This window comes from Canis aureus, chromosome 38 (assembly GCF_053574225.1).
Source record: "Canis aureus isolate CA01 chromosome 38, VMU_Caureus_v.1.0, whole genome shotgun sequence".
In the NCBI taxonomy this organism is placed as follows: domain Eukaryota; kingdom Metazoa; phylum Chordata; class Mammalia; order Carnivora; family Canidae; genus Canis; species Canis aureus.
In genome coordinates, this window is record NC_135648.1 from 21680052 (window position 1) to 21704182 (window position 24131).

The 24131-nt window shown below is 50.2% G+C and overlaps 1 protein-coding gene across 1 annotated transcript in view; it reads left to right on the forward strand.

The window, feature by feature from the left end:
- The window catches only part of SLC26A9 (solute carrier family 26 member 9), a 29006-nt gene extending 8394 nt beyond the window's left edge, over positions 1-20612 (forward strand). Inside the window, exons 3-21 of the mRNA XM_077886596.1 lie at positions 2641-2780; positions 2903-3013; positions 3661-3836; positions 5724-5888; positions 6460-6612; positions 6922-7004; positions 7756-7903; positions 8210-8323; positions 8523-8600; positions 9343-9438; positions 11314-11420; positions 12059-12128; positions 12440-12532; positions 12665-12775; positions 13076-13357; positions 14391-14445; positions 15530-15675; positions 17136-17207; positions 18424-20612. Of these exons, the coding sequence (XP_077742722.1) occupies positions 2641-2780; positions 2903-3013; positions 3661-3836; positions 5724-5888; positions 6460-6612; positions 6922-7004; positions 7756-7903; positions 8210-8323; positions 8523-8600; positions 9343-9438; positions 11314-11420; positions 12059-12128; positions 12440-12532; positions 12665-12775; positions 13076-13357; positions 14391-14445; positions 15530-15675; positions 17136-17207; positions 18424-18471 (2248 nt within the window). The 3' untranslated portion in view covers positions 18472-20612. The remainder of the gene's footprint in view (positions 1-2640; positions 2781-2902; positions 3014-3660; positions 3837-5723; positions 5889-6459; positions 6613-6921; positions 7005-7755; positions 7904-8209; positions 8324-8522; positions 8601-9342; positions 9439-11313; positions 11421-12058; positions 12129-12439; positions 12533-12664; positions 12776-13075; positions 13358-14390; positions 14446-15529; positions 15676-17135; positions 17208-18423) is intronic.
- The last annotated feature ends 3519 nt before the right edge of the window (positions 20613-24131 follow it).

The window sequence follows — 24131 nt, forward strand, 5'->3', positions numbered from 1 at the left end:
CTTAGGTTCTTAAGCGAACGCTAGATGGGCATGCCACCACATGGGCAGGTGGGAACGTCAGAGCTCCTACTGTAATGCCCTGTTCCCTCTTGATCAAGAAAAATCTGAAGCCACCACCACTCCATGCACTTTGTCCTCTTTCCCTCCTAGATGTTCCTTTCTTCTCCTGATCCAGAGACTGATCAAAGGCAGCCCCTAAATTCCTGGGCTCTCCTAAAGGGTACCTACCAAGATATGGTCCTGTCAGGCCCCCGGGATCTTTCCACTCTCAGATCTCTGGGACTGTGCTGGTGGCTAGTGAAGCCTCAGCTCCAACGAGGGGGCTTCATGAGGTGATCTGTATCCATACTCCAGAAACCTGAGGCTATGAGCTTCCCCTTACCCCTTCCTACACTTCTGGCAGACCTTGCTCAGTCCTGGCTGTGGGCTGGCCTGCTCTTCCTCACTCCCCTGGGGAAACAGCTGATTCAGTTACCTGGATTGAGGTCACTGGCAATGGTTGAAGTGGAGCTGCAGGTGGAACTGGTTTAGGCTGGGGGAATCACCCACTTGAGTCTTCACCAAAAGCCCTGGTCCAACCCTACTCCTCCTGGGAGGCTCCATTTCTGCCAGGTTACAGCAAAGCCTTGGGTACTTGGTGTCCAGATGCTGTACCCACAGCTGTGCTCCTTGGACCGTGAGCCCTGCCAGCCTTAGTTTCCAAGCAGTTTAAGTTTGGATTGTTTCTGTACTGGAGGGATGAGGGTATCTGCTATCATCCTAAAAGATTACAGATTGGGATCCCTGGGTGGCGCAGCGGTTTGGCGCCTGCCTTTGGCCCAGGGCGCGATCCTGGAGACCCGGGATCGAGTCCCACATCGGGCTCCCGGTGCATGGAGCCTGCTTCTTCCTCTTCCTATGTCTCTGCCTCTCTCTCTCTCTCTCTCTGTGACTATCATAAATAAATTAAAAAAAAAAAAACATTTAAAAAAAAATAAAAAAAAAAATAAAAGATTACAGATTAAAACTGTAAAGAGATGGAGGGACCTAACAATTCCCATGAGGCTGGCATTGAGCCTTAAACGGTGCCTGACACACAGAAGGTGCCTCAATAAATATTTGTTCAACAAATGAATGAATGGCTAGAAAGCTAATCCCTCTGTCCACTTCCCTCTTGGGTTCTGGAGCCTCTGTATAGGTGTTTGGCATCTGTTTCCAGCTCTTCTCTCAGGCTTCAGATTGCCTTGCCCAACACAGGGCAGGCTTGCAGGTAAGGCTGGTATGAGCCCTCGGGAGGATTGTTAGTCTTCCCCTAGTCAGCTCTCTGTTCTCGAGCCCCTGACACAGACAAACCTGAGTAAGTTCCTGCAGGGCTGGCTCTCCCTTAGGACAAAGCTTTTGAGATGCTTTAAGCTTTTTCTCACCAGTCCAATGCCCTGTCCACCATCCCAAGGATGGGAGAGGCACCCCTCCACCCCCAAGAATGGTGATGATAATACCCTTCCCCAGAGTGGTGGTTAGGACAGAAAAATCTGTCCAGGCTCTACAGGGTACAAAGCATTGTCTGTGTTAGTTTTACTCTTGGGTGACATCCAGGGGACCCAGTATCAGGGAAACTATTGTTGAACAACAGCAAAGAGCAGGAATTGGTGCCGGCAAGGAAAGGAGGCCTAATCAGAACAGGCCAGTGAGTCACCAAATGGGCCCCAGAGTATTTGAATTCCCTCAACTGGGAGAAGAAAAGCAAATGCCCCCCACCCCCTCCCAGTCATTAATCCATGAGCTGTCACCCTAGAGTTTGTAGGCCCTTGTTCCTACCACTCCTGAGTTTCTATGAAAAGACCTCCAGGTGTTCAACAATCAGAGAAGGAACCAACTTTCCCCACCCTACATTGACAAACAAACAGCTCCCCCATTCTTTCCATCCTGATGAATTAACAGTAGGAAGAACTCCAGCATTGGAGTCATCACACATGAAGGCCAGTGGGTCATCAGAGGCAGGGACAATCGAGCCTTCTTTGGGGGTAAGTGCTAAGAAAGATGGCAGCAGCCTCTACTCTGACTGGGTTTCAATACCAGCCCACTCTTGCACTCATTCATTCATTCGTTTATTCAGCAAATATTTACTAAGCACCCCAGTGCAATGTACAAGGTATACAAGATGAACAGGAGAGCCAGACTTTTGGCCATGGTGGGGTTTGCTGTGCAGTGAGAGCAATAAAGAGCAACTAATTGCAACCCAGTGTGCACACCAAGCTGCAGGAGCCCAGACCTGGGTTCCCAGGCCTGCTTGCCATCAGACGGGAGGAAGGTCATCTGAGATGGGGGATGGACCTGGCAGCTTGGAAGGCTAAGCCACCACAAAATCCATGCCTTTATGCCAGGTCCTGTGGACATCCCAGATGAGCAACCAACTCCAGAAGACCCCAGTTAAAGCCCAGAGCATGAGGAAGGCTCTCTAAAGAAAGCCCTTGCCTTTTCTTCTGTGTCCCCCACATACTGCACCATGTGGGAGCTCACTGAATTCTGAATGAATGAGTGAGTGAGTGAATGAATAAGTGAATGAATGAATGACCAAGAACAAGATATTATAATTCCTCCCCAACTCGGAGTCTCCAAGTCATGTAGTGCCAGCTGGAAGCCTGTCCTCTTCCCCTCCAGATGTTCTTCAGCCAAGATCAAAGCTGCAGTGTTTGGGCTGCTTCCCGTGCTCTCCTGGCTCCCCAAGTATAAGATCAAAAACTACATTATCCCCGATCTGCTGGGTGGACTCAGTGGTGGATCCATCCAGGTCCCACAAGGTGAGGGGGTCAGTGTCCTCGGTCGGCTTGGCCTTCTGCTCTCCCCCCTTCCTCTCCTGGTCCCCTATGACCTCCGTAACCCAGCCAGGCCCCTGAGCCTACAATCCCTTTGTCATCTGCAGGCATGGCATTTGCTCTGCTGGCCAACCTTCCTGCCGTCAACGGTCTCTACTCCTCTTTCTTCCCCCTCCTCACCTACTTCTTCCTGGGGGGTATCCACCAGATGGTGCCAGGTAAGGCCTCTCCCTTCTCAGCAGGCAAGGTGACCTGCACCACAGGGACAGGTGGTGTGGCAAGAGGGGATTCGGGTGTTTTCCATCTACATTCTCCTGGAGTTGGTGCCAGTTGGTCCCAGAGGGACTGTCACCATGAGTATCTGCCCCAGGTCCTCTGCGGCCTTAGAGAAACCACTTAGCAGCCGTGAGCCGGGTTAGCCTTTCCCGATCTGCCTCCCTCCTTGGAATGTGGGGAGGATCCTGTGGAATGGAATGTGCTATGTGCCAGAAAGTGCTGAACAGATGTGAGGAATTACCGAGTCACTCTCAGGCTGGTCCCTGCAGGGACACTTGGAGCTCTCTGGTGCTAAGTGATGTGGAGAGAAGGGGCCTGGTCACAAGGCCTGTTTCTGGGCCTGGCACTGCTTGCATTTCCAAGCTCATTTCCTGATGCGTCCAATGAAATAATATTAACAGCTGATATGAAAACACCTCGAGAGGCCAGGTCATAGTTACACATGAGTGGTTGTTGTTTTGCAGAAGAAGAACGTTGCGGGTGTGGGGACCCATCCCTCTGGGGGCAGGGAGGCTCTCCTGGGCCCCTCTCTGTTGTCCATAGGTGTGGTCCAAACTTCTGACTCTTGCTGACTGGGTGGGCACCACAGGTACCTTTGCCGTTATCAGCATCCTGGTGGGTAACATCTGTCTGCAGCTGGCCCCAGAGTCCAAATTCTCGATCTTCAACAATGCCACCAACGAGAGCTACGTGGACACAGCGGCCATGGAGGCCGAAAGGCTGCATGTGTCAGCAACACTGGCCTGCCTGACCGCCATCATCCAGGTGAGGGAGGGCTGCGTCCCTGTCAAGGGCCCCGCCTCGGGAGAGCATCTTTCCATCCTGCCCCCACGTCAAAACCCCAGTTCTGACATAAAAGCTGATGGAAACCTCTACCTCCTCCCACTTCCCCACTTTCGGGGCCACAAAAGACCTGATTTTTCAAAATCAGCATCTCTCCTCACCTACTTCCAGCAGGGTCATTAGACCTGGTAAACTGTCCTGAGTTCAAGACTGTCTGGAAGGCTCACGGTGTCTGTCTACCACCCTCTCCAATGCCCATCCCTCTGTCGGCACAGTCCTCCTATTTCTCCAACATCCCTTTTCCCCTCCAGCCTCCTCTGCTCCAAGCCACAGCATTGCATCACTTGCACAAATTGCAAAGGACTCTGCTGGCGTTTTTTTTGGGGGGGTTGATTTTTGTTTTAAGATTTTATTTATTTGAGAAAGAGAGAGAGCACGAGCAGAAGGTAGGAGCAGAGGGAGAGGGAAGAGCAGACTCCGCGCTGAGCAGAGACCCTGATGCAGAACTTGATCCCAGGACCCTGGGATCATGACCCAAGCTGAAGGCAGACGCTCAACCATTGAGCCACCCAGGTCCTCCTCCACTAGGTTGATGAAGGAAAACACTGCATAGGGGAACACAAGAGAGGGATTTCTTTTTTTAAGATTTTATTTATTTATTCATGAGAGACATGGGGGGAGCGGGGGGAAGAGATAGAGGCACAGGCAGAGGGAGAGGCAGGCTCCACGCAGGGAGCCCAATGTGGGGGACTCGATCCTGGGACTCCAGGATCTCTCCCCAGGCCGCCTGGGGCGGAAGGCAGGCGCTAAACTGCTGAGCCACCCAGGGATCCCCCAGAGGACACCTTTAATTCGTTCATTCATTCAGTTAATGTTTTTCATTGCTTCACTATGCCAGGAACTGGGGTAGGCCTTAGGGGAAAGATAAGTAGAGAAGAGGCCTAGTTCCCGGGAGCTCCCAGCCCAGCAGAGGAAGTAACCATGTCAACAGATAAACTTGTAGGCTCTGAGATAAGCAGCATAATAGAGCTATGTTCACCTGGCTGTGGGAACACCGGAGAGTCAGGGAAGGCCTCGCCTCACAGAGGAGGTGACATTTGACCTGAGTCTTAAAGGATGAGTAGAGGCCAGGAACCAAACAAATGAGGCACAGAAGGACAGTCCAGGTGAAGGGGATGAGCCCCCAAAGCACTGAGGCCCAAGAGTGGGACTTCACCAGGGAATGATAAGACAAGAAGTTTGGTGTGGCTGGATAGCAGGAGGCTTTGGGGGGAATGAGCCACAGAAGGGGCTGGAAAGGCAGGCAGAGGCTAGACAATGAAGTCTCAGGTCTGTCCCATATACAGCAGCTTTGGGTGTGATTGGAAGTTTATAAGGACCACTCAGTCCAGAGAGAAGAGAGGTGGGAGGCAGATTGGAATCAAAGCAGGGGGTCTGTCAGGAGACTATGCAGAGGCCCAGGCAAGACTCACGAGGGCCGCCACCAGGGTGGTGCACCGAGATGGGGTAGACTGACTGAACATTGGTCAGGAGCTCAAAGCGTTGGTGGTAGACTGGATGTATGGGTGAGGGAGGGTGACTCCCAAGTTTTTGGTTAGGCAGTTGGGTGGACGGTGGTGTCATCTGCTGAGAGAGGAAAGACTGGGGGAGAGGACCAGGTTTATTTTTCAGATAAGAAAACTGAAGCCAAGAGAGGAAGTGACAAAGAGGCCCATGCCCCAAAGTCAGCCCAGTAGAGGGCCAGACAAGGTCACACAGGGCTCCCCTCCCCAGGGAGCCAAACTGCATGAAGCTCCAGCCCATTGTAGGTCAGGCAGATGGGGAAGCCGCTGACCCTTCTTGGTCCCCCTCCCACCTCTCTCCTTTCAGATGGGCCTGGGCTTCATGCAGTTTGGCTTTGTGGCCATCTACCTCTCGGAGTCCTTCATCCGGGGCTTCATGACAGCAGCCGGCCTGCAGATCCTGATCTCAGTGCTCAAGTACATCTTTGGTCTGACCATCCCTTCCTACGCAGGCCCGGGGTCCATCGTCTTTGTGAGTCTAGGAACACACCCCTGCAAATGGGGAGGGGCTCAGGCAGACAGCCAGTGGGGTTACTGTAGTAAGAAGTCATGAGCTCCTCCTTCCAAGATGCTCATAAACAAGGGCTGCTTGACCTTTTGTTCAGAGAGGATTCCCAGGAGCTCCCCACTCTGGGAGGGAGGGTGAAACACATGGCCCTGAGGCCTCACTGAGGTTCTCTACGCTTAATCCCTGCAGGAAAGGAGATGTACAGTCTCCATCAGTTTCCTGATGTAGCGCCTCAACCCCTCCCTGCCTGGGAAGTCCTTTCTTATGTCCAATCTCCCTCTCTCCTCCTGGAACTTAAATTCTTTCTAGAGCAAGAGAAAGAGAATCAGCATTTCTATCCGGGCACGAGCTCTCAGCATGCCCTTTGGGAGAGGGAGGTGGAAGAAGGGGTGCTGTTCGTGACCAGGGCCTGAATTCTGCTTTGGTGTCCCTCCATTCCCATTGATGACATCCTTCCACTGTGTTAGACAACCAAGGGTGGGGAGAGTATGGGAAGAAGAGGTGGGAGCCACACGCATGATGCTCTCTCCCCCAGACCTTCATTGACATTTGCAAAAACCTTCCCCAAACCAACATCGCCTCGCTCATCTTTGCCATCATCAGTGGCATCTTACTGGTGCTGGTGAAGGAACTCAACGCTCGCTACATGCACAAGATCCGCTTTCCCATCCCTACAGAGATGATTGTGGTAAGGACCCTGCCCGGGGCTGGGGTGTTGGGGGCCAGGATGGAGAGATCATGAGAAATAGAATTCGGCTCCAGCCAAAGCCAAGGGAACCCCTACCTACCTTCACCTCCCCCTCCACTGGCAGCCAGTAGAACAAGAAGTTGGGTGAATCCATTCCATCTCCCTGTACATGGCTCCTAGTCTTCTTGCTCCTTGGGTTGCTCCCCTTCAAGGAGGCAGGGGAGTGGGATTTGGGATCCCCAGAGAAAAGGGAGTCTTGGGAGAGACTGCTGCCCTGCTGATCCACATTCTCCATTTGGGGATTTGCAGGTGGTGGTGGCAACAGCTATCTCTGGGGGCTGTAAGATGCCTCAAAAGTATCACATGCAGATCGTGGGAGAGATCCAACATGGGTGAGTCCAGGTGGTCAAGAAACCTGCCGCCCCTACTACCATCCCCCCATGAAGGCCTGGGCTCAGAGACCCAGATAAGCCAACCTCTATGAAAGAGCATTGTAGACTCTGTGACACTGACTGAATGTGAATGATTCCTATTACTCATTATGGAAGAGAGCCATGCAATCAGCCAATGCTAGCTGTGTCAGGAACAGTGAGTCTGAAGTGCCACACGCGCCCCCCAAAGTCTCATTTACTGGATGCTGCTAAAGCAAACCCTCTCTGACCAGCCTCTTTCCAGCTCTTTGCCTTGCTCTGATGTGTTGGCTCTTTTCATCCCTGTGGAAAGGAAGCTATTAGCATCCACAACATGTATGGAGCATCCACTCTGTACCAGGCACCACACTGGGCCCTGGGAGGGGTTGGGCGGTGCAGGGTTGGAGTGGAGTGGCGGGGGGGAGGTCAGGGAGCAGTGGTGGCTGTGGATCTGTAGTGACCACAGAGTCCAGAACCTGAACCTGAACAAACGAGGCCCTACCACTTACCCTGTGACCCCGGACAGTGAGATTCTATATCTTGGCTTCTGCTTTGTCAATGGGAGTGACAGCAGCTGCCCCACAGTGCTGTACCAAGGGCTCAGATGATGAGGGGTAGTTCCTGTAGACCCTGGCACACAGTGGGGCCTTGTTGGTCCCTGCGCATTGAGGAAGGACTTGCCCTGCCTCTTCTCACACTTTTGGGCCCTGCCTCCTCCCTGGCTCCCTGGCAGGTTCCCCACTCCGGTGTCGCCTGTGGTTTCACAGTGGAAGGACATGATGGGCACTGCCTTCTCACTGGCCATCGTGGGCTATGTCATCAACCTGGCTGTAGGCCGGACCCTGGCCAGCAAGCATGGCTATGATGTGGATTCTAACCAGGTAGGTCCAGCCACGGCTGGTAGGGCCAAGCAGAATGGGCCAGGTCCCACAGAGGCCTGGCAAGAACTATCGTGGGGCACTTCGGGCTGTGGTGAGGAAGGTGCCTGCCAGTGAAGAGGAGGGGCTCTGACCACAGAAGGGTGAATTCTGCTGGGTTGGGAGTGTTTGGCTTGCTAGCAAACACTAGGGTCATTCTCAAGTCCTAGGCCCAATCAAGATCCAGTTTGCATGGAGGACGAGGTTTGATCTATACCTGCTGTCCTTCCCCCAGTGCTCCAGCCTCCCATCCCACCCCTGTCCCCACAGGAGATGATTGCCCTGGGCTGCAGCAACTTCTTTGGCTCCTTCTTTAAAATCCACGTCATTTGCTGTGCTCTCTCTGTCACTCTGGCTGTAGATGGAGCTGGAGGCAAGTCCCAGGTAAGTGCTATACCAGGGGGATGGGGGAGGAGGGCAGAGGGTGCCCAGCGAAGCCCGGGCACCTGCAAGCCAGGCCAGCTGCTTCTCCAACCTTCCTCTCCCCTCATCAGTCTCCATTCCACCAAAGGCATCTATTGGAAACCAATCAAGAGCGAGAATTTCTTACCTGTGCCCTGTTCCCAATTCTTTCTCCGAATAGGTGGCAAGCCTGTGTGTGTCGCTGGTAGTGATGATCACCATGCTGGTCCTGGGGTCCTATCTGTACCCTCTCCCCAAGGTAAGATTGCAGTGGCAGACTCCAGTAAGAAAAGTCCCTAAGGGATGCCTGGTAGCTCAGTGGTCCAGCATCTGCCTTTGGCTCCGGTTGTGATCCTGGGGTCCTGCAGGGAACCTGCTTCTTGAGTCCTGCGGGGAACCTGCTTCTCCCTCTACCTATGTCTGTGCCTCTCTCTGTGTGTCTCATGAATAAATGATTGAAATCGTAAAAAAAAAAAAAAAATAAAGACAAGAAAATCTCTCACTGCTGTGTAACCCTCTACAGATAACAAAGCACTGACATTGTCGCACTTTGTCCTAATCACAACCTGTGAAGTAGACAACACAGGTTTTACTTTCCTCAGTTTACAGGTGAGGGAAACTGAGGCTGAGAACGTCTGAGTGATCTGTGGCAATACAGCTCATCAGTGCAGGGCTGGTCACAGACTCCAGCCTTCTGACCTCAGGGTCAATCCCCCCATCATAAGCATTGACAAGTGCTTGTGAGGGCCTGACTTGGAAGGCTCTGGGCACCGTGGTTTGAGGGAAGAGGGGAGGGCCAGAGAAGGGCCAGGAGGGGCATCATAGCCTCGTGCCTGCACTCTCCAGCCCTAAGATGGAGTGCTGAGATCTGGGGACTCTGCCAGCAGAGATGTTCTGGAACTGCAGCTCTGTCCTGCTGGACACCAGGGTCAGGGGTGTGTAGGAAGGGGAGGGAGAAAGAGACACTGCAGGTGAGAAAGAACAATGTTCTGCTTCCCCAGTCTGTGCTAGGAGCCCTGATAGCCGTCAACCTCAAGAACTCTCTCAAGCAACTCGCTGACCCCTACTACCTGTGGAAGAAGAGCAAGCTGGACTGTGTAGGTATTGAGTGGCCTCTGGGGACCCCTTCCTGCCCCTGCCCTGTCCTCCAACCCCACAGCCCTGTCAGTTCTTCTGTTGGTGATGCCTCTGCTCTGCGGCTCCCCAATTAGCACAAGCAGCTGTTAAGAGCCCAGGTTTTAGAGAGAGACATCCTATGTTCACATCCTAAGCCAACTGTTCACTGGCTGTGTGGCTTGGCCCCCAACTAGCAAGTCCCTTAACTTCTCTGGGTCTCGGCTTTCTCCGCTGAGAGCTAGGTCTCTTATACTCCTTACCCCCCTAGGGTTGTTTATGAGGAAGACATGGGATAGATAATACAAGGAAGGAGCGTGTTGTCTGAATTGTATCCTAGGTTCAGTAAAACTTAGTGATGATTGTTTTCATGATTTATAGTTCAAAAAAAAAGCAAAAAGAAATCACTTTAAAAACAACAACAACAAACCCTTAACACATAAAGCCAGCGTACCAGGATTTTGAGTAAGTTACCAGATTTCTCTGGAGTTCTATTTCCTCCTCTGTAATGGGGATGACAGTCATGGCTTCATCACACACTGGTTCTGAGGATTAAATGAGATCATTTGGGAAAGCACCGTGCAACCATACAACACTCAGCAACATGACTGATTGTTATGATTAGTCACAGTCCCAACACATCTTGCATCGGACAATAGTATTAAGGCTACCAGGCACTGATGACTCTGACAACAATGCCCATTTAAGCTCCACCGTGACCTATGAGAGAGGATTTACTGATCTTCTTTCAAGGTGTTGAAACCAAGGAGCTCTGGGCTTGGGAAGAGCAAGCAACTCTTGATCTCTGGGTCGTGAGTTCAAGCCGCACGTTGGGTATAGAGATGACTTGGATAAATAAAACTTAAAAAAAAAAAAAAAGATAATGAAATCAAGGATCAGAGAGGTTAAGTAACTTGTCAAAGGCCACAAAGGTAGCAAGTGATTAGAGCCGGGATTAGAACCCAAACCCTAGACTGCAAACCTCTGGGTGGTACTGTCTCCTGGGGCTGCCTGCATGGTACACGAGTGAAATCCTTAGAGCCAGAGATCTGGGGTCCCCCCAGTGAGTGATGAGGATAGGGAAAAATAACAATGTTCCAATTCCCACCCCAATGATCTGCTTTTACCACATCCCAATAATCCCCCCACCATGACAATAGTTCCTGATATTTACATCGTGCTTTGGGCTCCCCTCTGATCTTCACAGTTCTCTACGGGAACGTGGGCAGATTTGTTTCCTTTAGAGGAACTGGGGGGGGACTGTAAAGGACAATCAAGGGGGAAACTATGAAAACTGCATCCAGTCCTGCCTCGACCCACACAACCAGACCCTAGGCTGTCAGGCTGGGAAGACCACTGAGCATGCATCTGGAACACACAGCCTCCCATTAGGTGGAGAAGGGAGCTCATGTTTGTTGAGTGACCACTGGATGCCCATCAGTAGGCTAAGTAGGACCTTTAGGTGCCTTAGCTCTTTAATCCTTTCATGAAACAGGTGTCATTCCTCCCCTTTTATGGATCAGGCAACCTGGCTCACTTAACTAGTAAGTGGAAGAATGAAAGTCTGAACCTGGGCATATCCGACCCCTCATGCTCTCAGCGTGCGCCATGCTGTCTCCCTGTGTGGGTTGGGTTGCCTACTAAAAACCAAGCACGATCACTACCCACACTCAATCTAAGGGAAATATGCAAGCATAACCAGAGCATCAATATGTAAGACAGTGCAAAAATGCCACGGAAAGGGGGAGGGGGAGTCTGAGGTTGTGGAAACAGAGAATGGCCTTGGCTATTCCAGGAAGTCCTCCCCAAAGAGGCAGCCTTCTCCCCAGGCCTGCCCTGACATCTCTTTCTCCTCACAGTGTGTCTGGGTGGTGAGCTTCCTCTCCTCGTTCTTCCTGAGCCTGCCATATGGGGTGGCCGTGGGCGTTGCCTTCTCCGCCCTGGTTGTGGTCTTCCAGACTCAGTTGTAAGTAGCAGTCTCCCACAAGGCACAGCAGTGGGGCCCCTCACCCAGGCTGGGCCGACAGACCGCCATATCCTGAAGTCCCCAGAAGAAGCCCTCATGGGCTCAGAGGGCTGGGGGCCAAAGTAGGAGAAAAAGAGGAGGGTAAGACCCCGAGTCTGTCCAAAGGCATTGCCAGTCCCCAGACCAAGGGGGACCCTCCCAGGGGAATACCAAACCAGAGACAGATGCCACGTCCTTCCTATAAGGTTAAGGAATACAGGCCAGGGGCACCAGAGGAAGAGGGTTCAGCCCAGGGCAGGGAGGATGATCTATGTTAGGGAAGCCCTGTCTTCTCTTCTTGAGAATTCATAACCAGGAAGTGGTGACTTCAGGGCTACCTAAGCTTGCTGCCTTGTGTATCGCACCTCTTCTCTGTGCTGAGGCCCAGGCTGGGAGCTATGTCAAGGGCCTGCCTGTCGTCCTTCTAGTTCGAGCCCAGCCACAGGCCACCAGACATGTGTGTCCAGTGCAGAACGACCAACACAACATGAAGAGACCCCATTCCACTCTGCTTCTGCCCCAGCTCCCACCCTGTCATCCTCCTAGGCCCATTTGCTATTAGCATGCTCTTATTTTTTTTCTTTTCTTTTTTCATCCAGTCGAAATGGCTATGCTTTGGCCCAGGTCATGGACACTGACATTTATGTTAACCCCAAGACCTATAATATGGTAAGTAATCCAAACTTACAATCACTCTCTTTTGCCCTGTTCCCACCCCCAAATAAAAGAAGGTTGAAAAAGGACAAGGCCATTGGGGCACCTGGGTGGCTCAGCGGTTGAGCATCTGCCTTTGGCTCAGGGCATGATCCTGGGGTCCCAGGATCGAGTCCCGCATCAGGTTCCCCGTAGGGAGCCTGCTTCTCCCTCTGCCTGTGTCTCTGTCTCTCTCTGTGTCTCTCATGAATAAATAAATAAATAAATAAGATCTTTTTTAAAAATAAAGACATTGCTGCCACCTGAGTTCTGTCTCCCTGCCACAGGTCCGGGAAATCGAGGGGGTTAAGATTGTCACTTACTGCTCCCCTCTCTACTTTGCCAACTCAGAGATCTTCAGGCAAAAGATCATTGCCAAGGTAGGGTTCAGATCTTTGGTGACCAGAGGGGCTGAGCAGAGAGTCACCAGAAGATGGGAGAAAGGGGGCTGGGAGGCAGGCCACCTCCAAAGAGTATGGAGGTCCGAACTGCTATTGGTTCTCTCCCTATAGACAGGTGTAGACCCTCAGAAAGTACTGCTGGCCAAGCAAAAATACCTCAGGAAGCAGGAGAAGGGGAAGCTGCCCACACAACAGAGGAAGTCTCTGTTTATGAAAACCAAGGTGAAGTGATGCTAGGAACAGCCTACCCTCTCGGTTCCTGCCCCCTGGTGCCCCACTTTCCAGCACCCTTTGAGGCAAAGACATAAAGTCTCTGCAGCCCTTGCCTGGTGGCCACTGGGCGTTCTTCTCCTTGGGTGAGGGGATGCCAGCTGCTGCGGGTAACCAATGAGCCCCCATGGCCCCCTCTCATTTTCTGGCTAATATAGGTTATGGCCCATTTCCACCTGCACATTCCCTGCACCTGCCTCAACTATAGCAAAGTTTGATTCAGCCTGACAATTCCCTGCCACCCCCCTCCAGACTGTCTCCCTCCAGGAGCTCCAGCAGGACTTTGAGAACGCCTCCCCGACTGACCCCAACAACAACCAGACTCCTGCTAATGGCGCCAGCGTGTCCTACATCACCTTCAGCCCTGACAGCTCCCCAGCTGCGCATTGTGAGGCACCAGCCTCTGCGGAGACCCCCAATGAGCCCAGTGAGATGCTGGCCAGCGTCCCACCCTTTGTCACCTTCCACACCATCATCCTTGATATGAGTGGGGTCAGTTTTGTGGACTTGATGGGCATCAAAGCCCTAGGCAAGGTGAGGCCCCAGGCAGAGGGAGTGGTGGCCCGCCCTCCACCCCAACACCCTCACCCCTGCTCTCCCACACTCCCTTTCCTTGGAGCCCTCGTTTTGACAAGATGAGGGAGAAAGCTCACCAAGGAGCATTCCCCAAGATGTGACCAGGATAGGCTACTCTCTGCAAAGCAGGCCCAGACAGCCCAAGATGATGGGTGGCCAGACAGGGATACCAGAGGGATAGTCGCTGTCCCACCCTCCCTTAGTACCCCTCTCTGGCGGAGGCCATCCCAAGTTCCCTCTCAGGCCACCAGGAACCCATCCAGGGTCCTCTGAGTAGAGTCCAGCTTGGCCCTGGTTCGTGCTCCTTCCCACACTCACCCAGACACTCCACCATCAGCCAATACCAGCCAAGTGAGAAGAGAAGAAGAAATAATATCAAGGCCGTCCACTTTTACCTTGAATAAAGGTATCCGCCCATCTGAGAACTTTTCAGCACCGCCTCCACTGGTAGGGAGTCAGCAAACTTCAGAGCTGGCTCAGATAGAGGCAGTCCAGGAAAACCGAGAGGTACAGAGAGCATATAGGCTGGGTATCATCCAGGGAGCATCAGCCAGGTACCCGGAGGCCGCATCCCCAGCCCCGGGCTCAGCCTGCTTCCCTGGCCTCGACCCCGAGTCCATGTGGGCCTCTATCCCCCCCTACTGCTTCGGCCTGACACCACAAAGTCAGGAAGGAGGTGGAATCTGGGAATCTAAGCTACTGAGAGGAAAGATCTGACCCCATAAGAAGGGGCCACAGTGTCTTTAAGTGCCCGTCTCACTGGCATAGCCCCATTTCTGTCCCGCTTTCCAGAAAAGCCGACAGCCAACACTCCAGGGAGAAGTGGTGTGCTTTGCTGCTATTTTTATCTTTGGCTGCCAGGGCTCTTGGGGTTGCTTATTTGTTTGGCTTCCCCTCTGAAGTGCGTTTTGTGAATCACTTTTGAGACCCAGTCAGAACATTCCTTTCCTTTTGTCTCCCTGTCCCAATACCCTTCCCTCCACACTTCCAGCTGAGCTCCACCTACGGGAAGATCGGTGTGAACGTCTTCTTGGTGAACATCCACGGTGAGAGGAGGACCTGTAGGGGACCATAAGACTGGGGCGGGGGGAGGGGAGGAACAGGTCGGCAGAATGGGAAGGTGGAAACGAGGGCACCCATAACTGCCCCTGCCGCTGCCTGCTCATAAGTGCTTCAAGCACAAGTCAGAGGAGACCATGGCCAGATTGTGTAACCGCCCTAGCGGCCTCGGTTACAGGGTGGGGTGAGGGGCTGGCATCTAAAAAGGCCAGTGGGATTCCACTTGCCCCACTACTGATTTGCCTGTATCCTTGGCCAAGTCACTTCATGTATAGGGGTCAAGTTGCACTTCTGTCAAATTAGGAGGTTGACTAGGTGAATTTGGGGATTTCCTCCAAATCCGCAAGCCCCCAAACGAGCATAAAGCACACACGCACTATAACCGTCTGGGGAACACACAGGCACCCAGTTTCATGTACACATGACCCCCACGGGGTGCACATACCCACCGTGCAGGCATGTCCACAGGGCACATCATGGACACATATGCAGAGTCCGGGGACATGGACACACAGACATATGACAGAATGTGAAGGCGTCCATATACCCCACTTCCCGCAGAAAGACAGGGCCCTCCCAGGGGCCTGCCCAGCTTCAGCGTGAGCCTGAACAGGCCCCGAGCTCTGTAGAATCTGCAGGCAGAGGCGGTGGGCTCCTCCCGCTCCCGGACAGTCCTCAGGAAGTCACCTCTAGCATTTGGTAAAAGTAAGGCTGGAGGCTGAGGGAAAGGTCTAGAGAAACCAGAGGAAGAATGAACCATCGGGGATAGAACTGACAGCAGCCTCCTCGCGGATGGTTTAGCTTCACCCTCTCAATCCCCACAAGCTACCGCCCCGGAGTCGCGCTGCTTCCTTCTGCCCTGGGCTGGGGGTTTAGCATCCTCGAGCTCACGTCGCCCTCTGCTGCCCAGAATGGATATTGCAGGGCCCAAGGCTGGGTCTGCCCTGTGGATGCCCCAAGGGCCCACCCCTCAGGCTCTCCCTCCTTCCCTCCCTTCCCTCTCACCATCCCCTCTCCCCCAGCTCCAGGCCTCAGGGCTGTTGTCTTTCTGAAAGGCTTTTCTCCCTCCAGCCCAGGTGTACAACGACATCAGCCACGGTGGTGTCTTTGAAGAAGGGTGTCTAGAGCGCAATCACGTCTTTCCCAGCATACACGATGCTGTCCTCTTTGCCCAGGCAAATGCCAGAGAAGTGGCCCCAGGACGTGACTTCCAAGGGGTAAGTAAGGTCCCTGCACCTTAGGAATCCTAGGTCCCCGGGGCACTGAAATAGCAGGACCAGAGGCATTAGAAAGAACACTGGGGAAGGTATAGGTTCTAAGACCAATTCTGTCACTTAATTTTTCTGAAACTGTCATTACAGAGTCCGTCGTCTGTAGAACGAGCACCCTAAGTTAACATCTCCTACTTCACGGCATTTTTCTTTTACTTCTGTTTTCAGAGTGACTGATAATTATGCTTTTATGTCACTTGAAAGCTCTTTGCATACTGTAAAATCTTTAATCTTAATTTCCAAGTCATACCAGCCCTCAAAGCGTATTAGAGAATGCCCTGTACTCTGGCATGGTTTACCTGCCCTCCTCCTTCACACTTTCTACAAGAGGCTTGGAGCAAGGGAGAGGAGTAGGCCTGCCTGTTTTAATTTAGCAGATCTCAGAGATTTCAGACTGGTGATGGATGAAGAGGGCTGGATCCAAGTTTTGTCTCAGTTTCTTGACATTTAATTTGCTAGCGTTAAGTGTATGCAAATGAGCTACAAATAGAGAAAGCTGGAGAGGCAGAAAATCTACCCCCCACCAGGGTCCCCGCCTAGGCCTCTCCTGATGCCCCCCCTCCACTCCCAGGGCCCCTCTTAGCTCAGCCCCTGCCTTTGGCCTCCTAAGACTTTGTGCCCCAGCCCTCCTCATATATAAAACCTCCCCTGCCCTGGGTCATGAGAGAGGCTTCTCTGGCCCTGGAGCAACCATTTGCTCTTTGCTATAAGAGGCTGATGAAGGTGAAGCCATCTGTTCTAAGTGCTGAAAGACTGCCCAGGAAAACACAGGGCCCTGGCTCCTGCCCTTCACACTTAGAGAGAACAACTGTGCAGAAGCAACAGGCATTCTGGCTTTACAAGCCTTGTCCACAGAGCAAAAAGAAGGAGATTCTGGAAGAATCCTTGCTATTTGTTATTGCACAAATAATGCCTAGGTATTATGGTTACATATTTAAAGTAATTTATATACATAGAATATATTTATATTTACATATTACAAAATACATTCCTATATATAAAAGTACACACACACACACACACACACACACACACCCCTTTTCAACAGCATGGTGAGGTAGAAAACCTGCAAAGTGAGTTTGATTATCCTACTTTTACAGATGAGGACACAGATTCCCAGAGAAGGGAAGTGGATTCCCCAAGGTCAGGCAGCCAGTCAATCATCCTTGTTGGCTAGGCCGACCTCCCCTGCCTCTAAGATGCCCGCAAAGGAGGGCAGACCCTAAGGCACCCCTCTGCTGTAAGGGGCAGGCCACCCCATGCTACATTTTGTGAGGTAGACGAGGGAGGGGAGGGAAGAAGCAAGATGGTGAGTCACGCAGCAGAAAACACAGTGCCCACCCGGAGCTGCCAATAGCACCAGACTGAGTCACTCAGTTATGGAGCTCCTTCTGCACCCTTTCCAGGCTCCATCGGACCCCGAGCTGTCCTTATACGATTTGGAGGAGGACAGCCCCAGCTACTGGGACTTAGAGCAGGTGAGTTGAAGGGTGGGGGTACAGGTGGGGGGCCAGGAGCGGGAAGAGACCCTCCCAAACCCAAGGTGCTCCCTGGGCTCTCTCCCCACCAAGCCAGAGTCCTCACCTTGAAGGCAACAACGTTTCTCTCTCATCCCCTTGTAATAGCAGATCCTAATTCTTCTCACTCTCTGAAAGGCATCATGGGGGGACGACACTGGACGAGGTTCTTGAGAACTAACATTTATTCTTAACTCCGAGCCACATCCACACATGGTCTAGAACAGACACAGAACAGAACACATAGGGCCCCAGTCTCTCTCATTGTAAAATAGGGGACGTCTGGGTGATACCTCCCCCATCTACCTCGCAGGAGAGGTGAGGGATTCATTTGTTCCTTCATCAATTCAACAGATAGGTAATGATGGCTTACCTGGCACGGTTCCAGGTTGGGCATACAACATATTCCAGTACTACATATACTGCATATGAATACTACATATGAACACTACATATTCAGGCAGGGTCGGATGAATTCCAAGGGTACAAATATTATCGCACCGAGACAGCTCTTAAGCACTAATGGATGTGCTACTAACCCCATAGGGCCCTGTCGTCCTGAAAGGAAAACTCACACTACCCCAATGCCCTGAATTACAAGAAACCCAGATGACTAAGTGGAGGGGAGTCTGGCTTCGGGCCTAGAAATCACATCTCACTTTGTACCTCGTCTCATTCCTTCTGGGCTTGAGTTCCATGTCCTCTGAGCATGTCTCTGGGAGTGCTGATGGTGTGTGGGAGACATTAGGAAAGAGAGCTGGAGCTACGAAGATTTGGCAGATGGGTTTCTGTGCTCCTGTGGCATCTCCAGCACACTCCAAAAAACTGGGGTAGGCTCAGAATAGCTTATCAGAGCAAGCAAGGCCTTGTCCGATCTCTACCTTCATTTCACCTAACAAAGAGAATGAAGCCAAAAAGGAGGACGGACATGTGCTCACGTGCCTAGCAGAGGTGATTTGGAGTAGATTCCAAGCAACTTCTCTTGTCACCTCGGTACCAGTTCACCTCTTAGGCTGACCCCACCTCTCCCCTGTTCGTGCACACACTCCACTCACACACACTCTTAAAACTCCCTCTGGCCAGGGGCTCACAGGGTCACCTCATGGATACAGCCACCAGCAACTCGACAAGTCTAACTCTCTCCCTTAACCTCCCCTGTCCTCCCATGGCCCTGCAGGAGATGTTCGGGAGTATGTTTCACGCAGAGACCCTGACTGCCCTGTGAGGGCCCAGCCAGGCCCCACGCTGCCTTCAGAGTACATGGCCTCTGGGACTCCCAAGAAGAATGAGCCTGGGGTCATGAGGAGTGGCACGTAGAGGAGACCACATGTCCACCAAGACCTCAGCTCCTCCTTCCCCTCCCTTCCCTACCCTCCTCTCCTTCCTCTGCCTCCCTCCTGGCATCTCTAGAGCCAGCCAATCTCAGCAGCAAGGAAAGCCACCTCTTCACCCTCCTGCTGACCCTCAGGGCCCTGGCCAGAACGAGAAAGCCTACTGCTCACCCCACTGCTCCCACCCAGGCCCTGCCCAAGGCAGCTGATGGGACCCCACAGCCCCGACCACTGACTTGAAGAGCGAGCCAAGAACAGAAGGGAAAAGTATGCCCCTGCTGACCTAGCATGCCTAGGCCCTTGGGCCTGCACAGCTTGGTGTCAGATGGTGTCAAGCCATCACAGGACACAGGGATGAACTTGCTTAGGACTCTGTGGCTTGCCCCTTCCAGCTGTCCCAACTCTGTCCCTGGCAGCTGTGCACTCCTTGGACCATGTGCTCCTGACAACCCAGGAGTCTCGGTCTTGATGACTGTGACTCCTTCCTCCTCATCTCAAGGCTGCTGGGACCTCCACTGCTATTCGGCACTTGAGACTCTAGCCTAGGGGTGGCCAAGGCCCTCAAGGCCACCAGAGCTACCTCTCAGGGGCAGCCCACCAACGCAGCTGCCCCAGCCTCTGAAACATGATCTCTCCCCCTGCTTCAGGAGCTGCTCCCTCCTACTTGAGACCTGATAGGAATCCAAAAAGGACAGGGTGGGTAGGTACCAGAATCCTCTGGCAACCAAGTAACAGATGCCAGTTATTCTGCATAAAAGCTTTTGGGAATCCTTCCTTGTACTAGAGACTTGGAAGGGGAGGGGGTGCTAGTGCCAACCAAGGGCCAACAGGGGGGATCTGAGCCCTGCCGATCCCCTGACTTCAGAAATGCCTCCCCCACTTAGGAAGACTGCCTTGTGCTTTTTCACTTGGTAAAGAGCCAATGATTTTAACTCTCCCTCATCAGCTTGGGGCCTGAATCCCTCAGCCAGGCAGGGGAAGAAGCCCCCCGAGGGCCAGCCACATCTCCTGACTGGTTGCAGAACGTGGCAGAGGGCTGATTCAGACTGGGGCTTCCTCCATGAGCTTCCTTAACAACCTCAGGACCTGAAGTCATCTTCTCCTAGGACAGATGAGATGAGGGGTATATTCTTCATGTACATGAGGGGGTAATAGAGGAACTCTACTGTTGACTTGAAAATAAATAGGTTGTATGTGCAAGCATTTGGGGAAATTTCCATGGAAGTACACAGAAAACCTTTTGGTCTTCCCCCACTGCTCCTCCCAAGCTCCTTCAATTCAATGACCCTGCCCAACAGGTTGGGCTGGCCCAGCCTGAAGAAAAACCATTCCAAATCCTAACTTCAGCCTGACCTGTGTTGTGTGTCTGTGTGTTGAGTGAGCCCATCAGCTAGCAAGTCTTCTTAGAGTTAAAGGAGAGAGTGCTGGCAAAGAGCCAACAGATTCTTGGCCTACAAGCATTGCTTCTCTGTGATTTCATTATGCCATCTGGCTGCCAATGGAACTCAAAACTTGGAAGGCAGAAGACAATGTTATCTGGGATTCACTGTGCCCAGCACTCAAAGTGCCAAATTCCAGGAGGACAAGAACTTTAGCCAATGACAACTCATCCTCTCCTACTCCACCTCCTCCAAAGTCCAACTCAGGCCCAGGAGGTAGGGCAAGGTCACGGAGCCTCAGACATCCCAAGCAGAAGTGTCCTTTGAACCAAGTGTCCAGACAGTGGAGGTAAAATTGGAAACACATGGGGTAGAGGGAGACATTGGAGAAAACCTCGCTGTTGGAATATGTTGAAAAGAACACAAGCAAATTTAAACAGACCACTCTCTGGACATGACTGAGGCAGGAAAGGAAGATAAGGTAGTGAAATAATCCAGAATTTCAATGCTTTTGAATGTTCTTAGTGATACTGACCTGTGACGATGGGATCCCCGGGGAAGCCCGGGACTTGAGATATTTGTGTAATTTATTTAATTTAAACAGCATTCTCCTTTTGTTCATTTTGGTAATAAAGTGATTTTGAAATGTGAACAAATGCATGTGTTTGGGTGGGTTTTTTTTTTTTTTTAAGATTTCATTTATTTATTCATGAGAGACACAGAGAGAGAGAGGCAGAGACACAGGCAGAGGGAGAAGCAGGCTCCATGCAGGGAGCCCGACATGGGACTGGATCCAGGCATTCCAGGATCATGCACTGAGCTGAAGGCAGTTGCCCAACCACTGAGCCACCCAGGCATCCCGTGTTTGGGTGGTTTTACAGCAAGGCAAAGCAAGTCACCTCCAGAGTAAGCTGGCCTTGCTATGCACTGTCCTAGAAGGAAACAACAGGCAGCTAAGACCAATTCACCGACACGGTGGAAGATTTCAGGACACTTCTCTCATGGTGGATAAATCATATGGATTAAAAAAAAATAGTATGGTATGAAAGAGTTAAATAACACAGCAAACAATCCTGATCTGGCAGACGTGTTAAACTGTGCACATGCCATTAAAATTTATACTTCTTGAGTACACATGAAATGTTTACAGAAGTTGATCACCTTATAGGCTCTAAATCATTTACCTCTCAACAAATTTCGGAGAATAGGTATCCTTCCACAGTCTCTGGCCACAATGCATTGAAGCTACAAGTCAATAACAAAAAGATAACTTGCACAAAAAATAATGCCTTTAGAATTTTTTATTTTTTTTTAATTTTTATTTATTTATGATAGTCACACACAGAGAGGCAGAGACATAGGCACACACAGAGAGGCAGAGACATAGGCAGAGGGAGAGGGAGAAGCAGGCTCCATGCACCGGGAGCCCGACGTGGGATTCGATCCCAGGTCTCCAGGATCGTGCCCTGGGTCAAAGGCAGGCGATAAACCACTGCGCCACCCAGGGTTCCCGCCTTTATAATTTTTTAAAAGATATTTCTAAATAACTCAGAGTCAAAAAAGAGATCATATGGAAAATTGAAAACAGACTGAAACAAGAATGAAAATGCTGTGTATTAAAACTGTGCAGGGAGAGGTACCTGGCTGGCTCAGACAGTAGAGCATGCAACTCTTGATCCGCCCCCCCCCCCCCAATTGGGTGCAGAAATTACTTAAAATATTCAAAAAAAAGAAAAGAAAACAGTTGAAAATTAATAAACCAGATGTTCAATCATGTAGTTAGGAAAAGAAAACAAATAAACTCAAAAAAAGCAAAGGAAAAAAGATAGTAATGATAGTATAGCTATCAATGTTTATTGAATGGTTACTATAAGCTATGCACTCTTCTAAGTGTTTTATGTGTCTTAGCTCTATTAATCTTCCCAACAACGCCAAGAGGTACGTACTATTATTATCCCCATTTTATGGATGGGAAACTGAGACTCAGAAAAGTTTTAATTAAGTTTCACACTCAACATGAACATGAAGGAGCTTAAGATTTCAAGCCAGGGAATCTGGCTACAGAGCTTAAGCTCTTAACTACTACAAAGTTGAAATCTTAAGTGAAATGAATAAATTGCTGATAAAATATAATTTACTAAAATAGAATTAAAAAAAACAGAGGGTGCCTGAGTGGCTCAGTCAGTCAAGCATCTGCCTTCTGCTCAGGTCATGATCCCAGGGTCCTGAAACCCAGTCCCTCAGTGAGGAGTCTGCTTCTCCCTCTCCTTCTGCCCCTTGCCCCTGCTCATGCATATGCACACACACACACTCTCTCTCTCTCTCAAATAAGTAAATAAAATCTTAAGAAAAAAAAAAACAAAACAGTAGAAAGTCTGTTAACTATTAAGTAAGAGAAAACACCAGGCCCAAATTACTTCATTTTTTTAGAATTGTTAAAAAAAAATTAGATTTCTGGTCCAATTGTGTGTGTGTATAACATATATATAATGTACAATATATAATATAATATATATAAGTATATATATAATATATTATATTATATATATATCTGGTTCCCCAAGGACTCAGGCTATTTCCAGCTCAGCTCTCTGCCCTCCCCTGGTACAGAATGCACCATCATGGTCCAACATGGTTGCTAGGGCTCCAGCCATGAAAGTCTGAGCAGGAGGGAGGGATTTAAGAAGAGCATGTCCATAAAACACTGCCTTGAATCAAACACGTGCAACACTTCTTATCCTCCATTCATTAAATGTAGTTATACTGAAAAACCTAGCTGCCAGGGTCTGGGAAATGTGGTCTTGCAGCTAGATAGCCATATGTTGAGCTAAAATTCAGGATTCTTGTTACTTAGAAAGGAGAATGGGTACTGGGGTCAGCTAGAAATTTCTACCATATTGTCTAATGAGATTTCTGAGGCTGCTATACATTTGATACCAAATCCAAAAAAGGACATTATTAAAAAGAAGAGCTACAGGCCACAATCAAATTCATAAACAGAATTGCAAAAATCCTAAAAGAAAACCCAGCAGTGGGCTTATCCAAGTAATGGTTTTTCCCAGGGTGGTTTACATTTTTTAAATTTATCAATGTGATTCACTACATTAACAGCCTAAGGGAGAACCGTGTTCTGCCTGACATGGAGGCATTTTTTAAAGGTCTAATAACTTTAAAATAAAAATATAAATAAATAAATAAATAAATAAATAAATAAATAAATAAATAAAGATATAATAATTAAGACAGTCATATTAGCATAGAAATAAACAAAGAAACCAATACAAAAAAGTAGTCCCATAACAGGCCCGTTCACGTCTGAAAACCTAGTAAATGACACAGCTGGCACTGCAGATAGCTCAGGAAAGGACAGAATATTTAAGGAATGGTGTTGGGGAAATCAGTTATCTAACTGGAAAAAAAATAAAATTTGACCCTGACCTTATATCATTTACAAAAAGTCAATTCCAGATGGAGTAAGAACTTTTCTGTAAGAGTTTAAACGTTTTATTTATTTTTTTTTAAGATTTTATTTATTTATTCATGAGAGACACAGAGAGAGAGAGGCAGGGACACAGGCAGAGGGAGAAGCAGGCTCCACGCAGGGAGCCTGACATGGGACTCAATCCCGGGTCTCCAGGATCACATTTTGGACTGAAGGTGGCACTAAACCGCTGAGCCACCCGGGCTGCCAAGTTTATGTCTTTTAAAAGACAACATATTAAGGGACGCCTGGGTGGCTCAGCGGTGGAGCATGTCTTTGGCTCAAGTCATGATCCCATGGTCCCGGGTTTGAGTCCCACATCGGGCTCCCTGAATGGAGCTGGCTTCTCCCTCTGCCTCTCTCTCTGTGTCTCTCATGAATAAATAAATAAAATCTTTTTCAAAAAATTATACATGGAGTTTTGTGTGTATGAAATTAAAGACTTTATTAACCTTGTAAAAATAAAAAATAAAAATAAAACAGACATACACCTTATATGTGAGTATTGGAGGGCATGAAAAAACTGTGAATAACCCATCAAAATACTATGAGTGAATGTCTCTGGATAGTGATTTTTTTATTTTTCATATAAAAGGCAAAAGTTTAAAACTTTTAAAAGATGACACATCAAAATTTATTTATGACCTTGAAATAGAGAAAGATTTACTAAGCAAGGAAACAAGAAGGACTAACA